At 42.7% G+C, this 20,250-nt stretch overlaps 1 protein-coding gene across 2 annotated transcripts in view; it reads left to right on the forward strand.

Moving 5' to 3' along the window:
• Positions 1-20,250, forward strand: part of LOC115151995 (talin-2-like) — a 134,380-nt gene that overhangs the window by 100,953 nt on the left and 13,177 nt on the right. For both annotated transcript variants that reach the window (XM_029696405.1, XM_029696406.1), the window contains exons 30-44: positions 412-551; positions 1,135-1,228; positions 1,881-1,970; positions 2,086-2,208; positions 2,643-2,786; positions 2,982-3,143; positions 3,764-3,904; positions 5,608-5,789; positions 10,248-10,383; positions 10,465-10,566; positions 11,973-12,143; positions 12,324-12,470; positions 13,271-13,372; positions 13,484-13,603; positions 19,611-19,757. In XM_029696405.1, the coding sequence (XP_029552265.1) occupies positions 412-551; positions 1,135-1,228; positions 1,881-1,970; positions 2,086-2,208; positions 2,643-2,786; positions 2,982-3,143; positions 3,764-3,904; positions 5,608-5,789; positions 10,248-10,383; positions 10,465-10,566; positions 11,973-12,143; positions 12,324-12,470; positions 13,271-13,372; positions 13,484-13,603; positions 19,611-19,757 (2,001 nt within the window). The remainder of the gene's footprint in view (positions 1-411; positions 552-1,134; positions 1,229-1,880; positions 1,971-2,085; positions 2,209-2,642; positions 2,787-2,981; positions 3,144-3,763; positions 3,905-5,607; positions 5,790-10,247; positions 10,384-10,464; positions 10,567-11,972; positions 12,144-12,323; positions 12,471-13,270; positions 13,373-13,483; positions 13,604-19,610; positions 19,758-20,250) is intronic.

Raw genomic sequence — 20,250 nt, forward strand, 5'->3', positions numbered from 1 at the left:
TTCTGTCACTTGAGCACTTAAGCTATTTAGATGTATTTGTTAATTAGACCTTTTCATCTAATTCACTTAGGTACATGATTATCCCCGAGAGCACTAACACAGTCAGACGTAAGGAGATGTTTGATGATCTTGTTCTGGTTATTTTGCTAATTAATTTGGATAGATCGTGTGAGAGTGCAGTTGATGTAGCATGACACACAGGCCTTAATCCGGTTGAAAGGGAATTGGCTGTCTGAGGTGGGGAACACGGTTCACCTGATGTCAATTTCATAGGCCATTCGAGAGCATAGACGTGTAACCGTGTGACAATAAGTACAGTTTCATTTTCCTGGAAAGAGGTGTCTCGAATAAAATGTCAACAAATGTTTCTTGAAGAAACACCTGAGTTGTATTGTGACGTTGTCTTTGTAGTGCCAAGAGGACCAAATCGAAGTGATTGGCAACCTGAAGAACATCTCCATGGCATCCAGCAAGCTCCTTCTGGCAGCCAAGTCCCTGTCAGTGGATCCTGGAGCAGCTAACGCCAAGAACCTGTTAGCTGCTGCAGCAAGGTGAGGCCACTCAATATGGAGTTGAATGGCATTGTGTAAGGATGTCACAAGCTAGTGAGTATAAGGACGGTCTACGTTTGCACAATGTAAGAGTGTAAGGAGTGGCTATAGTTAGCCAGTTAGAACAAAAACATACTCAATATTCAGAGCCATTCTGATCCAGTTTCCAATCAAAGCCACCCATGGTACATTCCCATGTACTGCAACATCTCTGCTGTGACTGTGGTTGTATGGCCCTCCTCACAGCATGCTGCTCGGCTGAGAGGTAGACAGAGATAGTAGGGCAGAATCCCTCCTGCTGGAGACATGGCAGGCAGCTGGCCGTACTGGGCTTTTAGCCTGACTGACTTCCCTCTCTTTAATTAGGCAGATGGATGGAAGCCATGGCTGGAGCTTGTCTGTGATCACTGAGGCTGAGCGCAGCCTCGACACTCCTGTGCAGTGTTAGATTGTCACAGGGAGATGGAGGCAATGGGCTCTGCCATGCGTGTTTAAAGTAAAGGGCTGAGAGTGTGTGCTGTGTGTACATGTGGAAAGAGATGTGAGAGCTAAAAAGCCCTGTGCTGCTGCCCTTGTGTTTCAGAACGGTGACAGAGAGTATTAACCAGCTCATCACACTGTGTACCCAGCAGGCACCGGGCCAGAAGGAGTGTGACAACGCTCTGAGAGAACTAGAGGTAGCCTTTTTACCAAACACTATACAGACCTTTTTATGTTCAGGCTAGATAATGTTTATTTTAGATGTAAAAGGTTTTTTTCCTTTTTTTCTGACAAAGCAATGTTTTACCTGTACATGTCATTCATGATGGATGAAATGGGATGATATTTAATGTCTGAATGAGATGCATGTTGCTGTGGGTTTCTGTGTTGACATTATTGTATGCACAGCAGTGCTCTGTCTCTATGGGAAATAATGACCAAGTCGTTTACTTCCTCTGTGCCTTGAGTCCCTTCAGCCCACGTCCCCACCTCTTCACCCGCTCTGAAAAGTGTTACCTGTCTCTGTCTTTATCCATCCATCAACAGAGCCTGCTCAACATTTAATGACAGTCACCATTCATTTATACCCCTTGAATAACACTAATGATACTGTTATGTAACTAACAGATCTGTGGTTTCTTCTCCAAGTAATGACCAAGTAATAATGTCTGGCAACATGACTTCCCTCTATAAGTTAAAGATTAACATGGCTTCAAAACAGTCAGATTGAAAACAGTTGGACTTGTTTTTCATATAGCACACATTTTACTGCCCCAACACTGTGGGTATCAGATTGGTAAAGTAGTTTGTGCTGTCCTTATTGTTGAGCCCCTCTCCCTCTGTGTACAGGCTGTGAGAGGATTGCTGGACAACCCCAGTGAGCCTGTCAGTGAGCTCTCCTACTTTGACTGCATCGAGAGTGTCATGGAGAACTCAAAGGTAAAGCCTTACAAAACAATCACATGCACCATAGACTTTAAATGGCAGTGATATGTAATGTGATGGACAGCTGAAGAGGTCATCTTCCAGTTTATTTCCATTTCCCCATGTGCAGGTTCTTGGAGAGTCCATGGCGGGGATTTCCCAGCACTGTAAGACGGGCGACGTACCAGCGTTTGGGCATTGCGTGGGAGTGGCGTCCAAGGCCCTGTGTGGGTTGACGGAGGCGGCTGGACAGGTGGGATCCCAACCTAGCATTGACGGACTGCCTGGAGCTTCCAGCCTCCCTCCCACTCCTTCCTGCTATCAGTCCTGGGCCTGGGTCTGGGTCTGGCACACAACCAACAGTCTCTATCAGCTCTAAACCTCCGTTCATGTTTAATAACAGCAGCTAGCTGTCTCTAAAGCAGAAACTAAGCCATGAGCATTCCTACTACCCGCTGTTCATGTTCAATAACAGCAGCTAGCTGTCTCTAAAGCAGAAACTAAGCCATGAGCATTCCTCTCACCCGCTGTTCATGTTTAATAACAGCAGCTAGCTGTCTCTAAAGCAGAAACTAAGCCATGAGCATTCCTCTCACCCTCTGTTCATGTTTAATAACAGAATATTTATCCCTAGCAGAAACTAAAGCTATGTGGCATTCCTCTTTTCTCTTTCTCTCCACACTGCAGGCCTCCTACCTGGTGGGTGTGTCTGATCCAAACAGCCAATCGGGTCATGAGGGGCTGGTGGATCCCATCCAGTTTGCCCGGGCCAACCAGGCTATTCAGATGGCCTGTCAAAACCTAGTGGACCCTGCCAGCAGCCCCTCTCAGGTGAGAAGACCGATGTAGTGGGACACATACAGGGACATTTGTTGACATATTTAGTCTATTATACGAATAGTTGCTTGGTAAATTTGAACATCAAAGTAACATCAAACGTCTTCTTACCATATGCCTCTTTAAAGAAATGTCCCATGTTTATACTGCTTTGTTTGTTGTTTGTTTGTGTGTTTGGCTGTTTGTTAGGTTCTGTCCGCAGCGACGATTGTAGCCAAGCATACCTCAGCTCTTTGCAATGCCTGCCGCCTGGCCTCGTCCAAGACATCCAACCCTGTGGCCAGGAGACACTTTGTTCAGTCAGCCAAAGAGGTTGCAAACACCACGGCCAACCTTGTAAAAACTATAAAGGTATGTGTACTCTCTGCCATGGTCCACTCATAAATGGGATTCTTGTCCTTTGTACCTTCAGCAAAACTGGATTAATTAATGTTCTCTGTTTTCAATTAAAATGGTTACATCATTAGTAATGAAGAAATATGTCTGTATTGTGTATCTGCATTGGGGTGTTGGCTTAGGGCAGGGGTACTCAAGTACTATTTGAGAAAGTCCGGTGACACAAATTTCGTAGGTGGCAAAGGTCCAGATGGACAATTACATTTATCGGCATAGTAACAAACCCCCACCTCGTAACCCATGTGACCCCAAACTGTTCACACCCCTCTTGTTGGCAGAGAGAACATTTTGCAGCTTTAAAGCTAATTTCTCGCAATTCTACACATTTTGCAATGAGCAGAGATATATTTTGCTCATTTAAAGCTAATTTCCTGCAATTCTACCCATTCTTCCATGTCTTATGTGTGTTTATATGATACTGGGGTCAAAGCCTGACCTAGTAAATAATCATTCTTTTTAAAATTATTTTCATTTTTTTCCGAACCTGCGTCCCGTATAGACCCCTTTCTGGGTCCGGATCCGGTCCATCAGTTGAGTATGGGTGGATTAGGTCATGTCCTGTTATTTTCTTCTAGGCCTTGGATGGTGACTTCTCAGAGGAGAACAGAGACAGGTGCCGTGTTGCTACAACTCCACTCATCGAGGCTGTAGAGAATCTATCCACATTTGCCTCCAACCCAGAGTTTGCTAGTATCCCTGCACAGATCAGCAATGAGGTTCGTATAGCTGCTTGTTCAGGGGGTGACTTTTGTATTGTGCGATACAGTGAATTCGGAAAGTATTCAGACCCCTTGACTTTTTCCACATTGTGTTACGTTACAGCCTTATTCTAAAATGGATTAAATAAACATTTTCCTCATCAATCTACACACAATGCCCCATAATGACAAAGCGAAACAGATATTTAGACATTTTTGCAAATGTATTAAAAATAAAAAACTGAAATACCTTATTTACATGGGGATCCATAATTAATAGAAATACATCAGTATTCAGACCCTTTGCTATGAGACTAGAAATTGAGCTCAGGTGTTTCCATTGATCATCCTTGAGATGTTTCTACAACTTGATTTGAGTCCACCTGTGATGACATGATTTGGAAAGGCACATACCTGTCTATATAAAAAACCAAGCCATGAGGTCGAAGGAATTGTCTGTAGAGCTTCGTCACAGGATTGTGTCGAGGCACAGATCTGGGGAAGGGTACCAAAACATTTCTGCAGCATTGAAGGTCCCCAAGAACACAGTGTGCTCCATTCTTAAATGGAAGTTCCTAGAGCTGGCTGCCTGGCCAAAGGGTGCAATTGGGGGAAGAGCAATGGTCAGGGAGGTGTAGAGCTCTGGAGAGACCTGAAAGTAGCTGTGCAGAGCTTGAGAGGATCTGCAGAGAAGAATGGGAGAAACTCCCCAAATACAGGTGTGCCAAGCTTGTAGCGTCATACCCAAGAAGACTTGAGGCTGTATTCGCTGCCAAAGGTGCTTCAACAAAGTATTGAGTAAAGAGTCTGAAAACTTACGTAAATTTGATATTCGTAAGTCAATTTGTAAATGTGATATATAAAGTCAATTTGCAAACATTTCTAAAAATGGGTTTTTACTTAGCCATTATGGGGTATTGTGTGTATTTTGATGAGGGGGAAAAAACGATGTAATTATTTTTAGAATAAAGCTGTATTGTAACAAAATATGTATAAGGTCAAGGGATCTATATGTAAGCTCTTCAATGAAAATGAAAATGCAGTTCTTGCTCAGAGGACAATTTTTTTTATCTCCTACGAAGTTTCTTTAGCATATATTGTCACATTGTTTTATTTGTCTGATTCCTCATATATGAAACGGCAAAGCTACCCCTACAGATTCCATGAATACATTGGTAACTACGGCATTAAATCCTCTTGAAATAGAACCTGAAATATAGAGCCAGCACAGAGTTGTTTCTCCAGGAAAGCTTGGGGAATTGGTTTGATATACCATTTCTCTCTAGTTTATTTGATGTGGCTCAAGGAGAAATGTTGTGTATTTTATGTTACAGTCTAGCAGAAAGAGTCCTCACACAGCCCTAAAAGCTTTATGACTGTAATATGTTGGAGGGCAGTGTTTAACCGCTCTCTCGCAGCACAGCTGCTCTAATCTTCAGCTTGTTAATCTAATTGTCGAGGGAGGCTTTGCCTGGCATCTTAAAGACTGAAGGTGTGCCTCTGCGTCTCCGTGTAAAGCTGGATCTCTAATCTCATCCCCCCTGTGATACGCGGCTCTGATTACCCCTTTGATCCATCAGAAGTTGGGCTGAATAATAAGAGATCAGGGACAGCTGTGTAGTATGTTGCTATTGAGCTGTTCTGTTAGTTAGAAGATCTTTAACCTGTGTTGTTCTATCAACTCCACTGTCCTCCCCTCCCTCCCTCTCTTCCATGTCCAGGGCTCGGCAGCCCAGGAGCCCATCGTGCGTTCAGCCCGCTCCATGCTGGACAGCTCCACCCTGCTCCTGGAGACCGCCCGCTCACTCATCATCAACCCCAAAGACCCGCCCACCTGGTCCATCCTGGCCGGACACTCCCGCACCGTCTCCGACTCCATCAAGAGCCTCATCACCTCCATCAGGTCAGCACTGACCTCTCTGGTTCTAAACTATGGTGCTCTGGATATTATTATGTTGAGGCCGAGGGGGGAGTTCAGCTAGGTCTGAGTAAGTGTCGGTTCGACTGAGCAGTGCGTTGTCATGGTAATTTATGGTGGCTGGGTTTCCACCTCCCATGTATTATGAAGAGGAACGCTCTAGGGCATTATAAAGATGAATAGGTAGAGTTCCGTGGAGGATCTGCTGTGCTGCTGGTGCTGCTACACAGCTTTCTTATACTGAGAAAGTCCCTCCTGCTGTTATGAATTGAGGATTCTCTCCTCATTATCTCTCTCTCTCTCACTCACACACACACACACACACACACACACACACACACACACACACACACACAGTAAATTGCCCCTCAGCTCCAGCACATTTTGCATCTGGTCAACCTCTAGAGACCATGTTTGCAAAACATGCACCTACTGTAGTATACAGTGCATTCGGAAAGTATTCAGACCCCTTGACTTTTTCCATATTGTTACGTTACAGCCTTATTCTAAAATGTATTGGAATCATTTTTTTCCTCGTCAATCTGCACACAATACCCCATAATGACAAAGCGTATTTAGACATTTTTGCAAATGTATTAAAAATAAAAAACAGAAATAACATATTTCATTATTCAGACCCTTTGCTATGAGACTCAAATTCGAGCTCAGGTGCATCCTGTTTCCATTGATCATCCCTGAAATCTTTCTACAACTTGGTTGGAGTCCACCAGTGGTCAATTCAATTGATTGGACATGATTTGGAAAGGCACACACTGGTCTATATAAGGTCCCACAGTTGACAGTGTATGTTAGATCAAAAACCATGCCATGAGGTCGAAGGAATTGTCCATAGAGCTCCGAGACAGGATTGTGTCAAGGCACAGATCTAATCCATTTTAGAATAAGGCTTTAACGTAGCAAAATGTGGAGAAAACCAAGGGGTCTGAACTTTCCGAATGCGCTACATGATTTCCCTTCTTTGAGGTCCTGTAATACTGCATTGATAACCTGCTTGTAGAAGTACTGCCTTGTTCATATGCCTTGATTCGGTCTTATGTAGCAACATTTGAAATTGTGTTTTTTACATTGGATAAAAACAGAGACACAGAGCTACACAATGGTATATCAAACACTGCATTTGAGGAACAAAGGGAAAGTAATTCTGCTTTGAAAGTTGATAAACTTGTAACATCACTTTTGAGAAAATGGCCTTTGAATATGTTGGTACCTACTGGAGAGCTCTTCTTTGTCTACACCCATTCAGCATTGTTCACACCCTCTTCAGCTTTAGCTCCACCCATCTCTTTAACTTCTTGGGGCTATGTGGGACGTTAGCGTGCCACCCGTGGCGCACCCTATCAACAGCAGGTGCATTTCAAGAGCGGCAAATTTGAAACCAAATAAATGTCAAAATTCAGATTTCTCAAACATACAACTAACTTACACCCTTTGAAAGATAAACATCTCCTTAATCTAACCACGTTGTCCGATTTCAAAAAGGTTTTACGGGGAAAGCATAAAGTTAGGTTATGTTAGGAGAGTACATTGACAATAGCTGTGTGTAATGTATTGTCGATTCAAAGACAGGCGTCACCAAAACCATAAAATCAGCTAAAATTATGCACTAACCTTTTACAATCTCCATCAGATGACACTCCTAGGACATTATGTTAGACAATGCATGCATTTTTAGTTCTATCAAGTTCATATTTATATCTAAAAACAGCGTTTTACTATGGCGTTGATGTTCAGGAAATCGTTTCCCTCCAATAACCGGCAGTCAAGTCATGACAACAAAATAATTAATTAATATTAGAAAACATTGGTAAAATATTATATTGTCATTCAAAGAATTATAGATGTACATCTCTTGAACGCAATCGACTTGCCAGATTTAAAATTAACCTTACTGGGAAATCACACTTTGCAATAATCTGAGCACTGCGCCCAGAAAAATACGCATTGCGATACAGACAAACCGCCATGTTGGAGAGATCTAAAATCGAAAATACTATGTAAATAATCCATTACCTTTGATTCTCTTCATCAGATGTCACTTCCAAGGAATCCCAGGTCCATAACGAATGTAGTTTTGTTCAAAAAAGCTCATCATTTATGTCCAAAAAGCTCCGTGTTGTTAGCACATGATCTAAGCCAGCCGGACTTCACTTCACTTCACGAACGGAAAAAATATATTTACATTCGTTCAAACATGTCAAACGTTGTATAGTTTAAATCATTAGTGCCTTTTTTAACCAGAACATGAATAAAATTCAAGGCGGACGATTGGGATCTCTTTTAAAACGTTTCGGAACGAGAGTACCCACCATCAACTCGCGCGCCAGGGTCTAATCGGCCATCACCGTTCCAAGTCTCTTATTCGGTCAGATCTCACAGTATAAGACTCAAAACACTTTGTAAAGGCTGGTGACATCTAGTGGAAGCCATAGGAAGTGCCAAAACATTCCTCAGCCCCTTTGTTTTTCAATGGCATAGGCTTAAAGTCAATTCAACACATCAGGTATCCACTTCCTGTCAGAATCTGTCTCAGGGTTTTGCCTGCCAAATGAGTTCTGTTATACTCACAGACACCATTCAAACAGTTTTAGAAACTTTAGGGTGTTTTCTATCCATATATAATAAGTATATGCATATTCTAGTTACTGGGTAGGATTAGTAACCAGATTAAATCGGGTACATTTTTTATCCAGCCGTGAAAATACTGCCCCCTATACCCTAACAGGTTAAGGGTTGATCCAAGTGCTCTGTCCTAACAACAGCAGTCAAGCACCCAAGCTAACTGGCTAACAGTTGTCACAGTGACATTCTATTAAAATGGACACTTGCATAGTGGAGTCGTTTGTTAGGACATGTAGCTAGCTAGCTAGCTAGCTAAACAATTAATCATAATCACAACACATGATGTTACTACCTTGCATGAATCTGCAGGTAGCTAACCATCCAGGTTCAATGTTAGCTAGCTAGCTAACATTAGGCTATAACAAGCAAAGCAGATGGCTCTGAGATACGAATAATGCGATTATACACGTAACGTTAGCTAGCAAGCCAGCCAGCTAACGTTAGCCAACTAGCTAACAGTACACTTTAACTTGAAATGAGAATGTCTTTGTCAAAATTAGAATCGTGTAATATCTGAAAATGTATCTAGCTAGACTATCTTACCCGTATAAATAGTTTGAAGATGTATTCCAGAGACGGGTGTTTTCTCCATCTCCTAAGATATCATACTCTAATTCCACTGATTTCAAAACTCTGTCCTCCAGAAAGTGGAGAGCAACACTGATGCAGTTCTGCTGAGCAGTATATATTTTTTAAGCCGCGTTAGACAGGATTACCTACAAATACTAACTAGCTCAAATAGAGAGAAGTGTGCTATATGACAGACCAATCCAAACTCATCTCTCGGCATGTCCAGCCCACACATTATCTCAGACAATCATGGCTAGAGGGATGGTTGCTGTTTTTTCTGTGGCTAAACCAACAAGGCTCGTAATTTAACAAGTTTGTTATTAAGGCACATGAAATTTCACATGTTCCAGAAGGCATTTCTGACCAAAAAGTGCATTTAGATTTTTTTTTAAATGATTACGTTCAAATGGCTCTCGTGTGAAGTAGTGACCCATGACATACGCCTAGTTTCCTGAAACAGGTCACATATGTATCATGATTACGGTTGCAAAGCTACCGTTAATTTAATATATCTTTGGTTATTTTGATAAGCAACTGAACATCTATGGTGACTTTGGTCATTTATACTTGAATAACTTTTAAAAAATGTATTCATATATAGTATACATTTTTTATATATGTGTCCATATTGTCAATGTGTTTCTAGTAGATAGAACATATGGTTCAAGAGAAAATAGCCTAATTAATGAAAAAGCATCTAATCAACAATGGTATTATTTTCAATTAATTCTGCAACTCTTCCAACTACTGCCACCAGTATGACGCTGAAACGTTGACAGCAAATACATATTGACATAGTAAAACAAATAAAGGTGTGTATAAAAAATGTGTTTAAAAAAATAAAGGTTATTTCATGCTGAAACTCTCCTATTTAACACCAATGGTATTCACTAAGTTGATGGTTTATATTTAGGATAATGTTTTATAGCGTTGTCATACATTTTTGGGGGGTTGAAATTATCTTATTTAATTGTTTCATATATTTTACATGTGATAAGCCACACAGGGGCCAGAGATAATTACAGACACCTATGATAATCTGAAGTACCCAAAAGGGCCATTAGATGTCTTGTGATAACTTACATAAAATCCTTCAAAGATACAGTACCAATATTCTGGTAGTTTACTGGTTTCCAGTAATATACCCTCCCTTTGCAACCCTAACTGTGATGCTGCATTCATAACCTGCTTGTAAAAGTAATGCCTTGTTCCTATGTATCATGATACTGTTAGGGACAAGGCGCCAGGGCAGAGGGAGTGTGACTACTCCATTGATAACATCAACAAGTGTATCCGGGACATCGAGCAGGCTTCTCTAGCTGCTGTCGGCCAGAGCCTACAGGGATGTAGGGATGACATCTCTTTAGAAGTAAGTTCAAATGGTCAATATAATTGGTTTCTTGAGCTTTCATTTCAGTTTCCACTTCATAATTCTTTGCCACTCCCCTAGGCTTTGCAAGAGCAGTTGACATCGTCGGTGCAGGAGATTGGACATCTCATCGATCCCATCAATACTGCAGCCAGGAGTGAAGCTGCCCAGCTGGGGCACAAGGTACTCAGCTACAACCATTCCCCTATAGCAGTGGTAACCAACCTCTTCTGAGTTAAGATCACTTTTACAAGCCAAGATTTTTAACATGAACCTAATAAAAATTGTTCTGTAGGAATGAGGTTTGTGCAGTATGCCTAATATATTATCACAGCATGTTGGCTATATGCCTTGCCTGCCAATATGGTTCCTCTCAGACCATATTCTATTTCAAAACTCAAGCTTTGATTGCAAAATAGATCAGTCGGTGTAGCACTTGCAAGCATACATTTAAATAATTAGCAAATCATTTGCTTTCGTATTTTACTGGACTGATGGTACCTGCATCTGATGGTCATGGTGCTTTCAAGACAACTGGGAACTCTGGGGGGGACAAAAACGAAGTCAAATCATGACGTCAGTGATCATCAGGTCTGAAAGCTGGAGGTCTGGAAAGATGCCAGAGATTCTGACTTGGAATTCTGAGTTGGATGACCATGCCCCCCAAAAACTCCCGGTCAGATCTCGTTTTTCCTGAGTTCCCCGTTGTCTTGAACACACTGTAGTCAGAAGTTGGAGATTTCCGAGTTCCCAGTTGGTAGTCTCAGTAGAAGGAGGGAGAGCGCAGCAGAGGATCTACTTCCTTTCCCCCAGTGAGACTGACCAGAGAGAGGGAATACCATCTTCCACCTGATGGTGAAACTCGAGTAGCACCGCATCTGCTTCATGCACACATTTATGTTGTTCCTGTGGCTAGAGAAAGTGAAATATTCCTCAATATTAAAATAGACACGACAAGCTGCTAATAATAAAAATGCAGGGCTATCGATACACTTGGCTACTCATTCATTGCAGCGCGAGTGGAAGTAGGGAGAAGCACGTTTTATGTTTTGTAATAGTGTTGAATAAAAATAGGGTTCACAGTGCTGAATGAAAACTTCAACATGAACCCACTCATAAAAACAACAGCTCTTTGCTGTATTCTTTGACCGTCTCTCTGCAGTCATGGTTATTCAATCTTATGTAGGCTCGTATCAAACTTTGCTGTGCCCGAGGTCATGGAAGCTCTGTAGGCACAGTGATTTGAGCTATCTGATTGGCCAGCGCAGTAGGGTCACTTGATTTTTCCACAGGCGGAGTTTGTCTTTTCAGACAAATTAAATGGTTCAAAATGGGAACACTTTGCTTACCCGGTTGGCAGGGCTTCTGAATCAAGTGCACCTACCGACAACAGCACAACACGAATAAAATACATGCCTTTATCGTTGGCTTTTCTACAGAAATGTTTGGTGATCGATTAGGAATTCCTTGAAGATCGCGATCGACCTTGTTGGTGACCACTACCCTATAGGGAGACATTCCTGTTTCCTAGATCCACTCCAATTATCCAATCTGTGTCTTATACTGTTACATGATACTGCCTCTCCCAGGTGACCCAGCTGGCCAGCTACTTTGAGCCGCTGATTGTGGCATCTGTTGGCCTGGCTTCTAAGATCATGGACCAACAGCAGCAGATGAACATCCTGGACCAGACTAAGACCCTGTCAGAGTCCGCCCTGCAGATGCTCTACGCAGCCAAGGAGGGAGGTGGAAATCCTAAGGTAATGGTACTGGGTTCAAAAGCCATGTTGAAGCAATGGAGCAGTACTAAATTAGTATGGATTTCTCTGCACCTTATTCTACAATATATCTTGTTAATTGTCGTGTGCATTGCCATGTATATTGTTATGATGAAGATCTTTGAGTTTCACGGTGGTCTGGTGGGTTTACTGCGTGTCCAGGCGGCCCACACCCACGACGCCATAGCAGAGGCTGTCCAGCTGATGAAGGAGGCTGTGGACGACATCATGGTGACACTGAATGAGGCTGCCAGCGAAGGCGGCATGGTGGGAGGCATGGTGGAGGCTATTGCTGAGGCCATGGGCAGGGTGAGTGGGGGCTGGTGTACTATACAGTAGGGGGTGTTGTACTGTATAGTTGTGTGTGTACAGTGGTTCTTCCTTTAAAAGTTGTGGCGTACTGCAGCACAGCTTGTGGGGTGCCACAGAATTCTATGGCACGTTATTTAAGTGTCAGCCATTGTTGCCAGAATGACGCAATTTACCACAACCTGCCACCATCTACCACAAACGGTTGCGGCATAAGCTCAACACTTTTAAAGGAAGAACCACTGTATATGTGCATGCATGCGTGTACGCATGTGTGTACTGTGGCCCCAGGCAGCTCAGGAGTAGAAGTCTGCTGTTAACACATTTCCTCCTACTGCTTTAAGATGTTTCCTCCACGGTGGGCAGGCAGAAAAACATGCCCCTCTAACTGACATTCATTAGTGAGATGGATGGGAAGTGTCAGCTCCAGGCCTCAGAGCTGACAGCTGTCACTTATCCACTGGCTGTCACCCTCCATCCACTGTGATCTGTCAGTCTTGATGATGGAGCTCCTGATAATGAATTATATTTGATTGCCTGATTGCTTCTATCAGATGTTGGTCTCTACATGTTTCCACCCCAGTGAATTCCATTTCTACTTCTGCATTGAAACTAACACATCGTCCGGCCTTTTGTGGATATCTGCATTCTGCAACATATTTATGCATAGAGTTCATTGAATAAATAAATGATTTATTCAAATGTGTGGTACATGCATGGCTGGTATTCATATGTGTAGATTATGTACAGTAGGTAGCTAAAGTTAATATATTGAATGACTCGTGGTTTTCCCTCTGCAGTTGAATGAGGGCACTCCCCCTGAACCAGAAGGATCCTTTGTAGATTACCAGACCACCATGGTGAAATACTCCAAGGCCATCGCCATCACAACTCAGGAGATGGTGAGCACAAACAACTACCCCCTGAATATGTAATGTGTCCTTATAGATGTATAAAACTCTATCAAAACTCTTTAACATGTCATGTTATGGCCTTGTTCTGTCTGTCTACAGATGACTAAGTCAGTGACGTGTCCAGAGGAGCTGGGTGGCCTGGCCTCTCAGGTGACTGTAGACTACAGCCAGTTAGCTCACCAAGGTCGCCTGGCAGCCGCCACCGCAGAACCAGAAGAGGTGAGAGGTCAAACAGTGCCTGTCAAAGCAGGAAACACTGTTAAAATATAGGATTATGAACTCTAAGAAGGCATATGGAATGTGATTTCTCTGTGGTGCACCTATAGGCAAGCCCTATGTCTTTATAAGGCAACATATCAAAAGAGATTTGAGATGCAAGAGATTTGCATATGCCAGGAAATAAATATGCAAAAATATCACACAAAGTATTCATACCCCTTATTCCACATTTTGTTGTACTACAGCCTGAATTCAACATTTATAAAATAGATTTCTTACCCATCTACACACGATATCCCGTAATGACAAAGCAAAAACATGTTTTTATACATTTTTGCAAATGTATTGAAAATTAAATACAGAAGTATCTCATTTACATAAGTATTCACACCCCTGAGTCAATACTTAGTGAAGCCCCTTTGGCAGCGATTACATCTGAGTCTTTCTGCGTAAGTATATAAAGCCTTGTTTACATTGGCAGTTTGAAGTGACTCAAATCCATATATAAATTTTTTTCATATCTGATTCTAATATGTTCTCACATTGAATTGGGTGGTTTGAAGTCAGATACAAATCTGATTCCTGGCCATGTGACTTCTGTCTGAACGGTCAAATCTGGTTTATTTGCCCTCAAGTGGTTTTTAGACTGTTATTTGGCATATCTTGTTGCTTGGTAACTGGGTCATTCTATGAAAATAGTGGCTTTTTTGAACAGCCAACTTTTACAAATTGTAATTATTTTTAAAATGTAAACTTATAGTCAGATATTAGTTAACATTTTAACATTATAAATCAACGTAAATGACAGCTTAACATAATTGTATATTTTCACTACATTACATTAAAAGAAAGCTTGTGCTGCCTTTTTGTCACTGGTGTTACCTATATTTTAGATGACAGTTCAGGCTTTCTAGAATGTAATGAAACCAATGACAAACATGGGATTATTTCAAACAAATTTTATTAGTAATATTTTTAATGTCAAATCATTTCAGATTTCATAAGATGGGTTGATTTAATATGAACAATAAAATGAAGGTTATTGGTCAAAGATTAAGACCAAAATATGAAGCCTAATGACTAAAATTTGTCTTTCATAACACAACAGATTCGTTGTCTGTAAAGATGTTTTATATATATATATATATATAATTGTATTCGATTTCCAGTGTAGTATGCATGCAACATAGTACAAACATGAAATCCTACTGTCACGCCTATCCACAAAACTACATCGCTTGTTAAAACAGTATATATCAATTCTCGTGCCGAGAAAAATATTGTGTAGGCCTACTTAAAGGGATAGTTCATCTGAATTACAAAGTGAAATATTGGTTTCCTTACCGTATATGCAGTCTATGGACAAGGTATGACAGCAATCAATGCTTTGGTTTTGTGCCACAAATGCAAAATAATTTGCATTTCAAACAGTGGCCAGGTAAACAAAAACATGGCTTGCTGTCATACCTTGTACATAGACTGCATACATGGTACACTGAAGATGGCGCTGAAGAACATGGCTGACGTTTTACATTTTCCCTACTAATTGTGCAATTTTGTAATTTTTTTTGCATTTTGTGTAACTTATTTCTTAACTTATTGTGTACATAAAGTTGCTGCTACCGTCTCTTATGACCGAAAATAACTTCTGGACATCAGAAAAGTGATTACTCACCGCAGACTGGAAGAAACTTTTTCCTTTAACAAGTCCGACAAGAAGGATATCCTGCTTTCACTGGAACAGGCCCATATCCTTGCCTTTTGCGTGAAGAAAAGACACCGGAAAAGAGGCCGCAGATCGGGCACCCTTCTGAGAATCCGGAGGCGAGCGAGTAAACTCCCATTGCCTTCCATTCTCCTTGCTAACGTGCAATAGTCAGAAAATAAAATTGATGACCTACTATTAAGATTATCCTACCAACGGGACATTAAAAACGGTAACATCTTATGTTTCACCGACACGTGGCTGAACGAAGAAACAGACAATATAGAGCTGGCGGGATTTTCCATGCACCGGCAGAACAGAGACGCTACCCCTGGTAAGACGAGGGGTGGGGGTGTGTGTCTTTTTGTCAATAACAGCTGGTGCACGATGTCTAATATTCAAGAAATCTTGAGGTATTGCTCGCCTGAGGTAGAGTACCTTATGATAAGCTGTCGACCACACTATCTACCAAGAAAGTTCTCATCTGTATTATTCGTAGCCGTCTATTTACCACCACAAAGCGAAGCAGGCACTAAAACCGCTCTCAACCAACTCTATAAGGCCATAAGCAAAGAAGAAAATGCTCACCCAGAAGCGGCGCTCATAGTGGCAGGGGACTTTAATGCAGGCAAACTTAAATCAGTTTTACCTCATTTTTACCAGCATGTCACAGGTGCAACCAGGGGTAAAATATCCTAGACCAACTTTTCTCCACACACAGAGATACATACAAAGCTCTCCCCCGCCCTACATTTGGCAAATCTGACCACAATTCTATCCCCCTGATTCCTTCTCACAAGCAAAAACTAAAGCAGAATGTACCAGTGACTCGCTCAATACGGAAGTGGTCAGATGACGCAGCTGCTACACTACAGGACGGTTTGCTAGCACAGACTGGAATATGTTCCAGGATTCATCCAATGACATTGAGCAATACACCACCTCAGTCATCGGATTCATCAGTAAGTGCATTGATGACGTCGTCCCCACAGTGACTGTACGTACATATCCCAACCAGAAGCCATGGATTACAGGCAACATCCACATCGAGCTAAAGGCTAGAGCCGGCGATTTCAAGGAGCGGGAAACTAATCCGGACACTTATAAGAAATCCCGCTATGCCCTGAGACGAACCATCGAACAAGCAAAGTGTCAATACAGGATTAAGATTGAATCCTACTACACCGGCTCTGACACTCGTCGGATGTGGCAGGGCTTAAAAACTATTACGGACTACAAAAGGAAACCCAGACGCTAGCTGCCCAGTGACGCAAGCCTACCAGATGAGCTAAAATGCCTTTTATGCTCGCTTTGAGGCATGCAACACCGAAGCATGCACGAGAGCACCAGCTGTTCTGGATGACTGTATGATAACGCTGTCGGTAGCCGATGTAAACAAAACCTTTAAACAGGTCAACATTCACAAAGTGCAAGGCCAGATGGATTACCAGGACGTGTACTCGAAGCATGCATGGACCAACTGTCAAGTGTCTAAACTGACATTTTCAACCTCTCCTGGCCGAGTCTGTAATACCTACATGTTTCAAGCAGACCACCATAGTCCCTGTGCCCAAGGAAGCGAAGGTAACCTGCCTAAATTATTACCTCCCCGTAGCACTCACGTCGGTAGCCATGGAGTGCTTTGAAAGGCTGGTCATAGCTCACATCAACAGCATCCTCCCGGACACCCTAGACTCACTCCAATTCGCACACCGCCCCAACAGATCCACAGATGACGCAATTTCAATCCCCCTCCACCATGCTCTTTCCCACCTGGACAAAAGGAACACCTGTGAGAATGTTGTTCATTGACAACAGCTCAGCGTTCAACAACATAGTGCCCACAAAGCTCAACACTAAGCTAAGGACTCTGGGACTAAACACATCCCTCTGCAACTGGATCCTGGACTTCCTGACGGGCCAACCCCAGGTGGTAAGAGTAGGCAACAACATGTCCGCCACGCAACACTGGGGCCCCTCAGGGGTGTGTACTTAGTCCCCTCCTGTATTCCCTGTTCACCCACGACTGTGTGGCCAAACACGACTCCAACATCCTCATTAAGTTTGCTGATGACACAACAATGTTAGGCCTGATCACCGACAACGATGAGACTGCCTATAGGGAGGAGGTCAGAGAACTGGCAGTGTGGTGCCAGGACAACAACCTCTCCCTCAATGTGAGCAAGACAAAGGAGCTGATCGTGGACTACTGGAAAAGGCGGGCCTCACAGTCCCCCATTAACATCAACGGGGCTGTAGTGGAGCGGGTTGAGAGTTTCAAGTTCCTTGGTGTCCACATCACCAACTATCATGGTCCAAACATACCAAGACATTCGTGAATTGGGCACGACAAAACCTTTTCCCCCTCAGGAGACTGAAAAGATTTGGCATGGGTCCCCAGATCCTCAAAAGGTTCTACAGCTGCATCATCGTGAGCATCCTGACCGGTTGCATCACTGCCTGGTATGGCAATTGCTCGGCATCTGACCGTAAGGCACTACAGAGGGTAGTGCGAAGGGCCCAGTATATCACTGGGGCCAAGCTTCCTGCCATCCAAGCTTCCTGCCATCCATAAATTTCTTGTTAACAAACTATAGTTTTGGCAAGTCGGTTAGGACATCTCCTTTGTGCATGACACAAGTAATTTTTCCAACAATTGTTTACAGATTATTTCACTGTATCACAATTCCTGTGGGTCAGAAGTTTACATACACTAAGTTGACTGTGCCTTTAAACGGCTGGGAAAATTCCAGAAAATGATGTCATGGCTTTAGAAGATTCTGATAGGCTAATTGACATCATTTGAGTCAATTGGAGGTGTACCTGTGGATGTATTTCAAGGCCTACCTTCAAACTCAGTGCCTCTTTGCTTGACATCATGGGAGCAATTTCCAAATGCCTGAATGTACCACGTTCATCTGTACAAACAATAGTACGCAGGTATAAACACCATGGGACCACGCAGCCGTCATACCACTCAGGAAGGAGACGCGTTCTATCTCCTAGAGATGAACATACTTTGGGACGAAAAGTGCAAATCAATCCCAGAACAACAGCAGAGGACCTTGTGAAGATGCTGGAGGAAACGGGTACAAAGTATCTCTATCCACAGTAAAACGAGTCCTATATCGACATAACCTGAAAGGCCGCTCAGCAAAGAAGAAGCGACTGCTCCAAAACCGCCATAGAAAAGCCAGACTACGGTTTGCAACTGCACATGGGGATAAAGATCGTACTTTTTGGGAAATGTCCTCTGGTCTGATGAAACAAAAATAGAGTTATTTGGCCATAATGACCATCGTTATGTTTGGAGGAAAATGGGGGAGGCTTGCAAGCTGAAGAATACCATCCCAACCGTGAAGCACGGGGGTAGCAGCATCATGTTGTGGGGGTGCTTTGCTGCAGGAGGGACTGGTGCACTTCACAAAATGGATGGAATCATGAGGCAGGAAAATTATATGGATATATTGAAGCAACATCTCGAGACATCAGTCAGGAAGTTAAAGCTTGGTTGGAAATGGGTCTTCCAAATGGACAATGACCCCAAGTATACTTCCAAAGTTGTGACAAAATGGCTTAATGTAAATGTGATATTTTTGTTTTATATTTTTAATAAATTAGCAAAAAAACGTGTTTTCGCTTCGTCATTATGGGGTATTGTGTGTAGATTGAGGGAATTAAAACAATTGAATACATTTTAGAATAAGGCTGTAACGTAACAAAATGTGGAAAAAGTCAAGAGGTCTGAATACTTTCTAAATGCACTGTATGTCACAGGGTGGATGGCATTCTTTGATATGATGCATCTTCCTTGAGGTTGTACTCCATAATGTGAAATCAAACTAGAATATATTTTCACATCTCAAACCTCTGGCTCCCTGTCTCAGCTGCACCCACATAGTCTGTGTTTAAAGATCATCTCTGCTATGAGATGGGGACCACTAACGACAGTATGTGTGAAAACATAGCCTAATAACAACACACTCTTATCAATGCCCTTTACATAACTGGCTGCTGGAAATCCTTGTTACCATAGTGACATTGTACCCCTCCAAGCCTAAAGGCCTTTAGTGATGCTAGTAATGAAGTACCACCCACCCATGAATCAGGTTTACCCAGCAGCCTGATGAGAGGCATTGTCTGCTGTGTGGAGGGAGGGAGGGAGGGAGGGCTGGCGGGAGGGAGGGAGGGAGGGCTGGCGGGAGGGCTGGCGGGCGGGAGGGAGGGAGTGAGTGGGTGGGTGGCAGCTCTCTGAGATGACTCTGTGGTACTGATGGACTGGCTGGCTGGCTGTGCTTGCAGGTGGGCTTCCAGATTAAGACGCGGGTCCAGGAGCTGGGTCATGGATGTATCTACCTGGTTCAGAAGGCTGGGGCCCTGCAGATGAGCCCCACTGACAGCTTCTCCAAGAGGGAGCTTATCGAGTGTGCCCGTGGCGTCACTGAGAAGGTAGGCTGGAAAGAAGGCTGTTATAGTGTAATTCTTAAACCTTGAGGTAAATTGTGATAGCTTTAAAGTCTGCAATGTTATTATCTGAATGTAAAGAAATATATATCAGTTGAAGAAAGAGTCGAGGTATGAATGCCGTTCTGGTGTCAGGGAAATAGCTGAGAATAGGCTCTAAGGATTATTGCTTGCTATAATGGAGCATTCTCCACTGTGCCTGAAAGCCCTTATTCTCCTGGGGGAAGAACTGGGGGAGTGAATCAAGCAGACCTACAGTAGGTGTCAATAAACTGGAGTTATGTTTTCTATGTGTTGTGTTAAAATAACAACTTGTGCTCTACAGTAGCTGTGAAGATTAATATCAGTTCAGTGTTTTAGTTCATGTTCTCTTGATTGTACTTATATAGTGAAATTAGACCGATTTGTCCCTTCTGTGACCCTAGAACTAGCAGAAGATATCACTGGTTCTCAATGAGTCGGCATTAGAATTTCTTCT

This window comes from Salmo trutta, chromosome 17, assembly GCF_901001165.1.
Source record: "Salmo trutta chromosome 17, fSalTru1.1, whole genome shotgun sequence".
In the NCBI taxonomy this organism is placed as follows: domain Eukaryota; kingdom Metazoa; phylum Chordata; class Actinopteri; order Salmoniformes; family Salmonidae; genus Salmo; species Salmo trutta.